This window comes from Vanessa atalanta, chromosome 14 (assembly GCF_905147765.1).
Source record: "Vanessa atalanta chromosome 14, ilVanAtal1.2, whole genome shotgun sequence".
NCBI lineage: Eukaryota > Metazoa > Arthropoda > Insecta > Lepidoptera > Nymphalidae > Vanessa > Vanessa atalanta.
The window spans coordinates 3,417,201-3,430,520 of NC_061884.1; the positions used below are offsets into that span (position 1 = coordinate 3,417,201).

At 30.9% G+C, this 13,320-nt stretch overlaps 2 protein-coding genes across 3 annotated transcripts in view; one reads left to right on the top strand and one right to left on the bottom strand.

The window, feature by feature from the left end:
* The window catches only part of LOC125068829 (serine/threonine-protein kinase minibrain), a 107,685-nt gene extending 106,192 nt beyond the window's left edge, over positions 1-1,493 (bottom strand). The window contains exon 1 of one of the 2 annotated variants that reach the window (XM_047678151.1): positions 435-1,493. In XM_047678151.1, the coding sequence (XP_047534107.1) occupies positions 435-498 (64 nt within the window). In that variant the 5' untranslated portion in view covers positions 499-1,493. The remainder of the gene's footprint in view (positions 1-434) is intronic. The other variant, XM_047678153.1, reaches the window with a different exon arrangement.
* Positions 1,494-2,508: 1,015 nt separating this feature from the next.
* On the top strand, positions 2,509-11,381 carry LOC125068832 (nuclear RNA export factor 1). The gene is made up of 10 exons (XM_047678158.1): positions 2,509-2,784; positions 3,024-3,614; positions 3,706-3,896; positions 4,076-4,185; positions 6,517-6,553; positions 7,108-7,355; positions 7,689-7,857; positions 8,198-8,362; positions 8,565-8,719; positions 9,766-11,381. The coding sequence occupies exons 1-10, from the start codon at positions 2,733-2,735 to the stop codon at positions 9,863-9,865; spliced, it is 1,818 nt and encodes a 605-aa protein (XP_047534114.1). The 5' UTR covers positions 2,509-2,732; the 3' UTR covers positions 9,866-11,381.
* The last annotated feature ends 1,939 nt before the right edge of the window (positions 11,382-13,320 follow it).

Sequence of the window (13,320 nt, forward strand, 5' to 3'; positions counted from 1 at the left end):
ATTTTCTAAAAAGTTATTAATACTTAATAAAACCTTTGCATGTAAGAAATGATTTTTTGAAATGTGAAGTCCATGACATTAACATCAACATTTCATTGTACTATCAACAAGCCAGATTCATTATGAATTTTCTGATCAAAGGAAGAAAGTGATTTATTATTAACTCAGAATTAAAAGACTGTTGGTGTCATTTCTAAAAGTGTGATTTAATACATGTGCAAAAACCATCATGATATGAACCAAATTAAGTCACAGACGACACTATTTTTTTTATACAACACTTCAGTATTTCATTTTCTTTAGTAGAGCTAAGCATTATTTGGGTAAGGGTATTAAATCAAAAATAACATTTTATATTTGTGCCTATAGACAAAATCAGCCTGAACCTTCTGTTGTAGTCATAATATAAAAACATACATAAGTGATATACTTACATTTGTTTTTGGCATTCTCATCCATGAGCATGTTGAAATGGTGGTGGCGGTTCCACGCTGCCATTTTGCCTTCGTGCGGAGCCCCGAGAAGCACCAGGGCCGCCCCAGCGGGCCCAACTCCGTCTAGGGGCTCCAGTGTCCTCAATACACTACAACTTTGTCACACACTCATAACCCAAGAGGCATAACTAACACACGCTCACTGGCTCAAAACGCCGTCGCCTCGGACGGCGATGTCATCGGCGCCAGCCCGCGCCGCACATGCCTTTGCACTTCCGCTCCACGCACTTAACGATGCACTCGCGGGTAAATAAGCACGATCAACACGGCACCGCGCGGTGATTCACCTTCGCTGCCCGCCGCGCTCCGCACTGCAGGCGGACTGTAGCGTGCGCCCGGCGCCCGCGAACCCTACCAGTAACCAGACTGACACCCAAACACTCGTCCGTCGTCACGTGTGCGCTCAATGCGCCCAGACCACACCGATACCACCAACACTATCCTCTGCTCTTCGCACACCAAAACAATTACACTTAAGAAAAAAATCTATTTCGGTTTATGAAAATGAATGAATGCAACGGAACGAAAGGCGACGGGAGGGAGCAAGACGGACGACACGATTTCCCTTCTTCGATCCGATCCTTACAGGCTCGAATCGAACTCGCGGGCCGCGAACAAAATAATAACAAATGTGCATGAGATGCTTGTTAAATTATGTGCACGTGGGTTGCGTCACAGGATTTAACTTACTTATTATTATTAAAGTAGCTAAAATTTTATGAGTTTAAAATCGTTGCGGAATCCCTATTCACGACGGTGCAATAGCAAGCTCGTGAACGATTTCAATTTTGATGAAATGCGAACTACACCATAATACACATAAGTATCAAAAGTAATTAATTAACTTCACGTTACATCAGCGTAATTATAAAGTCTTTAACTACACTATTTGTAAACAAAACACAGCCCGTGATACATTCAGTAAAATAATAGTTTTTAACTGAAATCGCGAACGCGTTGATCAAGCGCGACAAGTAGGACAAAACATGGCAGACTCGACGAAAAGCACACGAACTTTGTCTGTGGTCGTTTTTATTTTTAAACGCTATGGTTGCCAGTACGTTCCATTTTAAAACATGATAATAGCAAATAACTATTTTTAATCAGAAATCACAATAATATTATATTTTACACTGTTTAAAATTGTAATTTTATATTTATAATATTATTGATGATATTATATATATAGGTACGAGGAGATTTTGTATTGTTGTAAAAAACATCTCATAGTCGTTGATTTTAAAATCTACGTATAACGAAACGGTACCAGCGTGTACCAAAGACAAATCAAATGAAATCTATAAAAATATTGTCATCCGCTTGGTAGTTTTTAATGTTATTTAGTAGAAACACTGCAAATTATTAAAATAAAAAATATTATTGTGTTTAATTTTCTTATAATGTTGGTTTTAATAACTGTGACACAAAAAATGCATAAGTAATAAACAGAACATTTAAATAAAAGTTCAAACAACAATTACAATATATACATATATTGTACTAATAATGTAATGGAAAATAAAGATTGAAATAGTCAAACAAAATATATTTAAGACATAGATATAATATTGATTTACATGGGAACGTATGTCAAAGCGATAAGAAGTAAACAAATGATCATTAAAATTTTAATAAATAAAATGTCCATTTAAATATTTATTATTAATATTGAAAATTAAAAACATTTACAATAATGATTCTCCAAATGGAGTGGCTCACTCTTATAAATAAATATTATTATACACACCTATTTGAACATAAACTGTTTGGAATAATTTTGAATTAAAAATACAAATTTTATTATGTGCCTTCATAAAAAAGGTTTTTAGTTCCTATAATAAGATATAATAAATTAAAATAATTGACGTTTGTGCTTCAAACCTTTGTTATATTTTTGTTTGGTTGATTTTAAGTTCCATAATAGTGCAACACTGGTTAAATATTCGATGAGCTTATCATAGACAATAATTCTTTATCTATTCTCGCATTGGCAATGGCTATTGGTTATAAGCTATATACCTGTATACTGCCGACGCCATTGTTTCGTCCCCAAAACGAGAAAATTAAGAATAAGGAATTAAATCCAACTATATATTTTATATAAGTTATTTGTACATTTTAAATTTCACTCATACATTATTTAAGTTTAAATATAATTTATTATACTCTTCGTTCGTTGTAACACGTTACGTCAAAGTGGAAAATTCCCTTAATATTAAACGTGTATTTTTTGTAAACATGCCTAAACGTGGAGGAAGGATTAGAAATTGGAAACCTAATGAACACTTTGGTAAGAAATTATTTGTCAAAGTAAATATTGTAGTTTTAATAATGTCTTATGCTTTAAAATATGATAAACATAACGATTTCCTGTTTTATCCTTTCAACTTTGCATCCATGTTTGTCATAGTAGAAAAACATATTGTGAAACTGAGTTTTGTGTCGTATATACTTACCCTATTATTAATAACTTAAATATTTATTTATAGTATAAATTTGTAAGTATTCTAAATAACATGTAAATTACAGAACATGATGACCGTATTCAAAGTAATAACACAAGGCGTGTTAGTTTTAAACCTGGAACTAACAAAGGTAAAAACAAATTCAATTCATGGAATAATGCATCGCATCTTTTGTTGGATGGTGATATTGACATGGGAGCAACCGCCGGCCAGGGTCCAAACAGAAAAGGTTTTCGTGGCAGAGGAAGACTCAGCTCACCTGCACCGAGACCAGCTTCAAAGAAAAAGTTTTTACCTGGCCTGTTACCTTGGTATCAGATAATAATACCATATGGAGCAAAACATGACAAAGATGTCGTTCTACGAGCACTGCTGGGCTTTATCTCACCAGAAGTATTCATTCCACATTACTACAAAATAAATGGAAATGCAGCAGTGTTCTATGTTGATGATGTTAAAATAGCAGAGAAACTGTTCTATGCAGACCGAAAAATAGCTATGTCCGATGGATTCAAGCTTGTCGTAATTGTGAGGAATTCTGTACCAAACATTAATGTTGATGCTGGTATGAAGGAGAAAATGAAGCTTGCTATGGCAAAAAGATATAATCCTGCAACCAAAGCTTTGGATTTGACAAAATTCCATTCTGATCCAGGTAATTATAAGGTAGATTTAGTTTGTTTTTAAGATAATCCAATAATAAACCAAATGATTACTGATATTTAGCACTGATCTCTTTTTCTCAGATTTAAGCGATATATTCTGTGCGCTGTTCCGTCCAGTAATCATGTTGGCAGCAATTGAGATCATGGCAGAAAATATTCCTGACTTGGAAGCTTTAAACTTAAATGACAATAAGCTTCATGGAATTGAACACATGAAGATTTTATCCACAAAATTAAAAAATCTTAAAATCTTGTACTTGGGTGACAACAGGGTAAGTAAAGCTTATTTTTTAAAAATGTTTCTTACTTTTTCTTTCTTCTCATTAGGCTATTGATTACTTAGCAAGGTGGCAGTAACCGAGGTCTTGGGTACAAACCCTAGGTCTGGTAGTAGTTGGTAGTGTTTGCAATTTGTGGCATGGAAAGCATAAAAAATGTAATTTAATTTCAGATACCATACCTAGGTTCCATCGACCCCTTGAAGCCACTTCAGCTTGTGGAGTTGTACCTTAAAGGAAATCCTCTGGTGAACAGGTTCAATGACCATGATATTTATGTCAGGTAATACTATTTTTATATCCATATTCATTGTGAAATATGAACAGAATGGGCAAAAAGTAAGCTTGTCTGTATGATCAGATTTTCAAGTCATTGATACGATGATACTGTGAAGGCATATGTAATTCCAAGAAGGCAAAATAAAATTAAGATTTAGGCTGAAAATGATATACATTAAACAATCATTCTAAGAAATTTAATTAACAATATTAAAATTGATTTGGTATTCACTATATCAAAAATAACGCATAAGACTCAAAAGCTTTCATAAATATAATATATAATACAAGACAAACAATTTATATTGCTATTAATCAATGATTTTATTATAAATTTGTTTTAGTTCACAAAGCCCCATTACATACAAGATACACTGGGTGCTGGATTATACTAAACCATATAAACATTATTTGCATGTTATTTTCAATAACTAATTGTCAAATACAATAGCAATAACAGTATTCGTTCTTAAAGATAAATTGTGTGTTTTGAAATAAAACAACAATAAAATACCCAACTAGATAAGATTCCATTTAAACAATACTGTCATTTCATGTGTTTGACTGTTAGGGGAATTTTCTGCTCATACATGTTGTAATATAACTATGTGGGTGATTAGAGATGGACACATTGAAGTATTGCTTAGTATAAAAAAATAGTTTATGTAGAAGTTATGTAGAGTATACAAGTATTATGCTAGTACATAATACTCTCAGTTATTGAGATGAGTTGTGTAGCTTTGAACTACTTTTTCGTGGCATGCTGGTATTAAATAAAGTCTGTAGTATGTATAGTATTAAAATTTTATAGTGGACATTATTCATTTGACTAGTTACAATAAAAACCAGATAATTATAAAACAAAATACATTTTCATAGCAAAACTTGTGTGTTGCTATGAAAACGTATACAATACTTTACTTGAAACAATTGTCAAATGTTGTTATTTCCTTAAGGAAGATGTTTAATATTGAAAAAACTAACAAACTAATATTCTAATCTATTCTTGAAATATTCCTTTGTTATAAAATTGGTTTTTCTGTAATTATCTGGCTATTATACCAGAAGATTATAAACAATAAAAAAAATTGATGATGAATTTAAAAATTTGAGTGAACTTTAAATAATAGCTAATAACTAAATGAATTGAATATTTATTGTTTCATTTATGATTACATACAAAACAGTCAATAGAATCCCTTGCTTTACATACTATAAACTTGTATTCAATTCAATATTTTTTTCAATGTGTCAGTATGCTTGATAGCTTGAGTATAAATTATCAAGTAAATAAAGTATCCAAGTTTATAAAAAGTATAAGATTTAAGTTCATTTTTAACAATGCTTTATAAAATAATTTTATTTTTACATAGCACAATAGTTAGATGCTTTATACACATAATTTATACACATGCTAAAGTGATATTTATGATATTAAAAAAAAACCTGAACAAGCAAAGCTCTTCTATAGCAGATAAATTAACAATATAGTACAGTAGGGCTCAAAAATATACAAGGTAAAAATTAATAATACAATACATTCTATTATAAAGAAAAATCAAAACAATAAAAAACCGTCATATGTTATGACCATGCTTTGCAGAAATGTTCTAACCCAAGGAAACAGTAATAAGAATAATTAAGATTTAAAGGAAACTAATGTTATTTGAAGAATAATATGTCATGAAATATCTTTTAAATAATACGCGTAACATTATTTAACCGAGTTACTGTAAAAAAACCAAATAAATGGTTTTCTCTTTTAAAGCTTACTCTTTCTGTAGTTTGGTACATTTCTGCACAACTTGATCCTAATCATATACATAAAATCATTATTAGTCATTATTAGTATAATAAAATTGTGAATCCTAATTTTTTTTTTTTTGTTGTTTAATGAAGGCTTTACATGTATGATTATATTATATAATTTCAAACCATAACCTTTAAAGCTACTCACGCAAATGTTCAATATATTGAAGATTTTTAACATTTTAATGATGTTGTGAGGTTATTAGGTTTCAGTTCGAAATTGTGTGATAAATAATTTAATTTAAGCCATTGTCAGTGTGTATTTTTGAGTCTTACTGTACATGATAATATTTATATTCTACAACATGGTAAGATCATAAATGCATTCAAATGATAATGTATATCAATAATTTTGTTATTATTAAAGGACAATAACTGTCGTGTTTTTGAATTTTTATAATTCATTGTCAGTGCTGAGATTGTCATACTCAAAAACAGATATTGTTCATTAATTGATAGTAAATGTTATTAATGATTTACAAGAGTTTCAGACTGTTTAACATCTTTGCCGTGTTTGTATGTCCAGCGACGTCCGGAAGAAATTTCCAAAACTGGTGAGATTGGTAAGTAGGATATGACAGTGCTATTTTGTTCGTATATTGCTTCAAGATAATTGCTATTGTCTAAAGTTCTAAAATGTGTTTTGGTAAATAAGTTGGATTTTTATGTACTAAATTAGTCTTATTTTAAATTAATAATATAACCATTACTGTTTGTGCCGTACAATGTTATCTCTCTTCTATATTCAATTATGATTTTTAACAGTTAATGGCAAAATAGTTAGAAAGATTTTCACAATTTTACTATTTTAATGCGTGAATTTTGAAATACATGCCATTTTTAATACCACTGTACATAAATTTATTTAACAGAAGATATCTTTAGTTACTTTATAACACAAACCACAATTATATCTAATAATAAAATATATAAAATCTCATAGAATTGTCTTGTAGGCATTAATTGTAAGTAAAAAGGTATATATATGTATATAATAAGAAATAATTTAATGGGTGTTTAATGTACTAATACTATTACAAATTGTTAATTGTTTGTTATAACACAATCTCCTATATTATCTTCTTTGCTTTGCTAACGATAATATCTCCTTATATAGGATGGCGTGGATCTTCCTCCAGCGATCGGCTTCGACGTTTCAGAAGATGTGACGCTTCCTCCGAGTCAGCAATCGTTCCTTATAGACCCTGCTGGCCAGGACCTGGTCAGAGAGTTCCTAACACAGTATTTTGCTATATTTGACTCAGAGTCAAGGCAACCGTTATTGGAAGCCTACCATGAGACTGCTACGATGTCCATGGCAGCAAACTATCTCAGCAATGATAACAGAAATGCACCTACTAATAGGTTAGTATTTACATCTACTAAAGTTTGCTTGACACGTTAGACTAAAGATAAAGAACGTAAAGCCGTTGCTTCTTCGCTTTAACTATTCGTTCCAGTTGGATTTGCTGTTCTATAGAATGAACAGAGAATTCACTAGTGTTTGTGCACCTACTTTTGCACGATAATCGTTTGCTGATGCTGGCCCCTGGCGGAAATCGGTCAGGACATCAGTATTACACCATCGTCCATTTTCTTTATCCCAATTTATCCTACAAATTAATAAATAATATTGTATTATGACATTCTACAATGTTGTCAAAGTTCACAATATAAATATAATTAATTTTGTTATAGATTGAACGCATACATATCAAACAGTCGAAATTTAGTTAGAATAACAGAAAGAGAATCAAGAAGAAGATATTTACGGACGGGGAGATTGCAAGTCGTCTCATTCCTCTCAGATCTGCCCAAAACTAAACATGATTTAATGAGTTTTGCAGTGGATTTACTCGTTTTCACGGTAAGTTCTTGTTCGTATTCAATTCTTTTTATTACTTACTGCTAAAATTATATTTTTTACATGATTGAGTTCATATTTAGTAAAATCAATATCATCATAGCATTTTCTTCATTCTTTAATTTAAGCTCATTTGATAAAACTGTTATTGTTTTATTGTCAAGTTTAAATATACTAAATATAATTAATAACCTATTTAAATTAACAAAATATGTGAATATAGGCTAAAATATAACAATAAGTTATTTCTGTTTTTGTGGTGGTTATGTGGTTATATCTATATATTGTGTCAGTTTAGCTTATTGATTAGAAAGTATTCAAATTATAAACTTCTTCTTCACAGCCAGCGATGATAGTTCTAACAATGAATGGAGTGTATAAAGAGACAACTGTAGCCGGTAACCCTTCACGATCCTTCCACCGGACATTCGTCATAGTACCCAACAGTGCTGGAGGCTTCTCTATCACAAATGACATGCTCTTTATCTCTAACACTACAAGGGAACAGGTAAGACACTTGTCCCAAAATATACTGAAAGATCTAGTCATGTCTTAAAAAAAAACTTCGATTGTCTTTAAAAAGGGTTGGGACATTAAAGCTTTTACAGTGACTTATATTGCTTCAACATTTATATACGCTATCTTAAATACCACAATAGACAACATTAGTTAATATTTTAGTCTTTGCATTCAACATTTTTTTTCTTCAGGAGGATGCGTCGAGTTCCTCAGCGGGGGGTGTGGCCGTGCCCGGTCCCGCCTCCGCTCCTGCTCCCGCCCCCGCGCCCGCTCATGACGAAACGCAGCGAGCCATTCTGGCCACTCTGAGCCAGCACACGGGCATGAACGAGCACTGGAGCATCAAGTGAGTCAAACTCAGTTAACAGTACTTTAGAACGAGGGTATGTGCAGATGAGCATTGAGCTGATGAGCAAAATAGTTTGCCTATGTATTTAGCTTAAATGAAATACATTTGATTCATAAATGAGTACTTATTGAAATACGAACGTTAACATTCATGAAATTAATATTAATAAAAACATGTTCATTTATGAGTATAAATAAACAACGAAAAGACAATACTGAGATTAGGTATTTTATTATCGTATACTAGTACCACGTGAGAAAGACACTAGATTGAATGGTTTCCTTATATGATGGAGATTTTTTTACTTTGAAAGTATTATTATATTCAAATGGCTACCAGGTTGTAAGTGGTGAAAGACATTGCAAGTCATTGTGCTCCACACTATAAGGTCTTAGGTACCTGTTTTACCTATACTGATTTATATTCTTAACTTCAATACAGACATGCTAGACTTTGAGATTGTGTGATTGTAGTGTGTGTTTAATAAAGTTGTTGACAAGTTGTATAAAAAGCAAATGACTATTTTAAAAGGATATTATTGTTTAAAGATAAATATAGGTCTAGTCATACACATGGTGCACACAAATATTATTTGTTTGATTTGCTTTTAAACATTTATTGTACTTATATAATCACTCCTAATATAGCTGTAATGGAAAAATATAGATCCAGATCCCAGTCACATATTTAAATCTTAGGTTGGGCGAATAAAGTGATTTTTTATATATAATAACCGTATATTAAAAGATTATTCCAATTACTGCAAAACTTTATATTTAATTTTTATCTATATGTCATAATTATATCTCTGAAAGTTAGATGCTTGAGAGACAGGACACTGTAACTCAGTTTTAGTTTCTATCCTAATTTTACCTGAGTGATTATTAATTTTCTTTAAATATTTCCTATGTTATGGTGTGACTTTATATAAAGATAAAGGTTTCAAATATCTATGTGTCTACCATTCAACAACATAACAAGTACTTAAGTTGTTTGGGCTGTATTTAAAATGTTTGTTATACTTATTCTGTTTCCTCTTACAGTTGTTTACAAGAAACCGGTTGGGACTATCAGCGAGCATTGTTCATCTTTAACCAACTACAATCAGAAGGCAAAATACCACCTGAGGCCTTTGTGAAGTGAACAAATTGACTCTTTATCTGGGCAGTGCCTTTGTTAATAAAAACTATTTTATAAATTCAATCAAAATATTCTTGTTTTGATTAAGATTAAGAAGACAGAAGAGGAACAGCATGTAAAGAATCTAAAATCAAATAAAAAAAAAAAGATTAAAAACCGCCAAAAAAATAAATGGCTGGTAAAATTAAAAAAAACTTAATAATATTTCCGAAATTAATATCTCAAATATTTTGGTATGAGTGAATTATTTACAGTAAAGCTAAACATACAAAACTAAAAATAATATTATTGTATACAATTTATTCATTAGTTAGATGTTTGATACATTTTGTTTTGGTTTATTATAATTATATTGTGTAATGATACTAATATTATATGATATTCTTTCCAGCATTTGCATGTAACATTGTCAAATTGTAAATGTATAAAAGAATTATGAAACATTATGTAAAGTAAAATTTGTATAATTTTACTTTTACTTTGTAATGTAATTCCAATTATTTATTTATTATTATTACAGACTTCAGAATACACCAATTATTAATAGTTTGAAAACAAATATATGAAATTGTGAGAGCAGGGTTTGAAGATAAAACATCTTAAAACAAGTGTTTAATCAAACGCTGCTTATTATCTGAAAAGTTTATTATTGTTATATTCTACACTCATACCAAATTAAGATAAAAAATTGGAAACATTTATAGTACTGACTGCGATTACTATTTACTATGAATAGAATCGAATTAGTTTTCGCAGTTAACACTAATGATTTTTGTTTGTAAATATGGTGTATGTATCGATGTATGAATTTAATAATTGTCTATTGGACTTATGTAACTTAAAAACCAGACTGCAGTGTAAAATAAGTATTTTATGTATTGTACACACTGTGGTCAATTAAATTTGAATAGTTAGGAAATTGTTGTTAAAGCTTAAGAAATAAAATAATTTGATAAATCTTTTACAAATTGTAAAAATATCATAAAAGTGAAAATATTGTAGTAGATCAGAAAAACGGAAGTTATTATTGTTTGTGTTATTCAATGTACCATGTGTACTGTAAAATTCATACTTCTTAAAATGTGTTACTTTTTTTTCGATTTGACAAAGAGAATTGTAGACCTCTAATTTCGTTTTAGAAATAAAAATAGATTAAGTCAATCATATGTTCGCTGTGGGATCTGGGTTTAAAAGGCGCAGGTTAATTCAAGAGCGTTAGTCCTAAAATGGCCGGTTGCGTGGTATCCGTTGACATATTTTTGACACTTGGTTGTTTAACCTCATGGTATAATTATGGCGTGAGTGGAACTCGCCTCGGAATAGACGGCGGATCCCCTTGGATAGATTTCTTGTGGGCTAGCCGTCTTGTTATCGATAGTATCATGGTGTCGTCACGGTGCTTTACTTGGCCGTGGCTGAAGGATGGCTCAGTCCTGCACTGTATTGGGGTTGTGTTTAGGGATGACTTCTAATTTCCTAGAATGATTACGAGTTAAGAAAATAAAGTTTTATTTTTTAATTAATTTGTTTTATTTAAATGTCGAACGAAAACGTCACTGGACGTTATAAAATTTAGTTGTATAATTTGTTAATATTTAAGTAGAGTCGCGCTCTGAATACTTGCATGGTGTGCTCAAGATTTTTTTCGATAAAATATACAAAATATGAAAAATACTTAATGTTATTTTATTAATTGTTATTAATGGTTATTTTTTTATTTACATTTGATTTATAAAAATATGAATGCAGTGTCCTCATATATTAAATTTCTAATGCAAGGCATTTGGTTCTGAGTTTTTAATATTTTTTCAATGTTTTTTAATATAAGGTTAAAGAATCTCATTAGTAACATATGCCTGTTCCAAGTAACTTTTCCAATGATTATTTATTTGAGGTTAATTAAATATAATATCATTTAAAACATACATATTTTGGTATTGGAATGATGGTATAGTGGAATGTTGGTATTGGAATTCGCAGAAGTGAATATCATAATTTTAAGATCTTTAATACACCAACCCATAAAAATTACTGAGTTTTCATGTACCTAATTGCACTTAAATATGGATGTTTTATCTTTCTCACCCTTTAAATGTTGGTAAAAATTCTGCCACATGTGTCTCACCAACCCGCTCAGGATTAGCGTGGCAAAAAAGGTCCGAAGTCACTTCTTAGGGAGCTTTAGCCGAGTAATAATTTATTAACAAGCTCTCATTTTACTTTTATTCAGCATACGTCATTTGTTATTTATTTCATTTATATGATTGTGTTGGCATATAATTTCAATTATTGTTTATTTAAAACGTATTTGCAACTATTGTATTACAACTTGTTATGAAATACCTAACGAAACTCGTTTCAAAACAGTACAAGGTGTAATAATGACGTCAATTGCTTATAAAATAAATATTGTGCGTTAGTAAAATTGTCATGTTGTTATAAAACACTAAGTTGTAAACATAGTTCGTATTAAAAAATCTTTTTCGTCGGTACTACGAATGATATTACGATCAGAATTAAAGAGGGAATGGTCGCGCCACATTAAAACTACTAAAAACTATTTCAAGATGTGAGGAAGTTAAACCGATTGAGTTGATTGCGGCTGACTATGAGATGGCATCTTCTTTAATGCCACAAATAAATAAGTATTCGTTTTCTTTTGTTATTTAATATTATTTTGTACTGTTAAGCAGTGCCTTCTCAAGTTATATTGGGGTCCTTGGGTCCTTATATAATAGCTTTCGCCTTTTAATATCGACTATCGCCACTAGCATTTTGATCAATATGTTACTTCTTACAATTATGGCAATTTTGAAATATACATAGCAGTCAACGTGTGAGAGAAATTGTTGGTTCTCAGGCCCCCTGAGAATGGGGGTCCTGAGCATGCCCCGTGTTCCCTTATGGTAAAGACGATAATGCTCTCAAATTGTTTCTTTTTCTTGTTTTTTACAATAAGTATACCCAATTTAGGATCTAAGTGCTGCGTTGGCTTATAATCTAACTTATATGGCTGCAGAATTTCATCAATGAGTCAGTCTCAAAACTTATTACTTTTATCTTTCGATGAATTAATTGATTCAAAATTATGAATTCGACTCCTGTCGGCTAGGCGTATCATCGCTTCGGTCTATCTTGACTGACTAGAGTGACTAGTGTTTTATATTTTTTTTCCAATTTAAATAAAGTAACAACTTTTCATTTTCATAATCAAATTACAAAAAAACAGTAATATAATATTTTCTTTGTTCGTACGAATAGGTTTTAATCAGCTGATACAATTAAGATTTCGCTGGAACTACTCTTTGAAAATATTCCGCGCTGCACACGCTCTTGTTGACTTATGATAACTCTATTCGAAGTAAGATGACTTCGTGATTGTGGAATTTTATAACAATGAATTAAAATTACTTTGATAAAAATTGGAAAGTTGGTAACGAAATTATTGTTTATTAATG

Bases quoted from the DNA above. Each gene is read 5' to 3' on its own strand.
- LOC125068832 (XM_047678158.1), top strand. From the start codon at position 2,733: ATGCCTAAACGTGGAGGAAGGATTAGAAATTGGAAACCTAATGAACAC. The intron at 3,897-4,075 runs GTAAGTAAAGCT...ATTTAATTTCAG, and splicing joins TGTACTTGGGTGACAACAGG to ATACCATACCTAGGTTCCAT. The intron at 7,356-7,688 runs GTTAGTATTTAC...ATTTTGTTATAG, and splicing joins AGAAATGCACCTACTAATAG to ATTGAACGCATACATATCAA.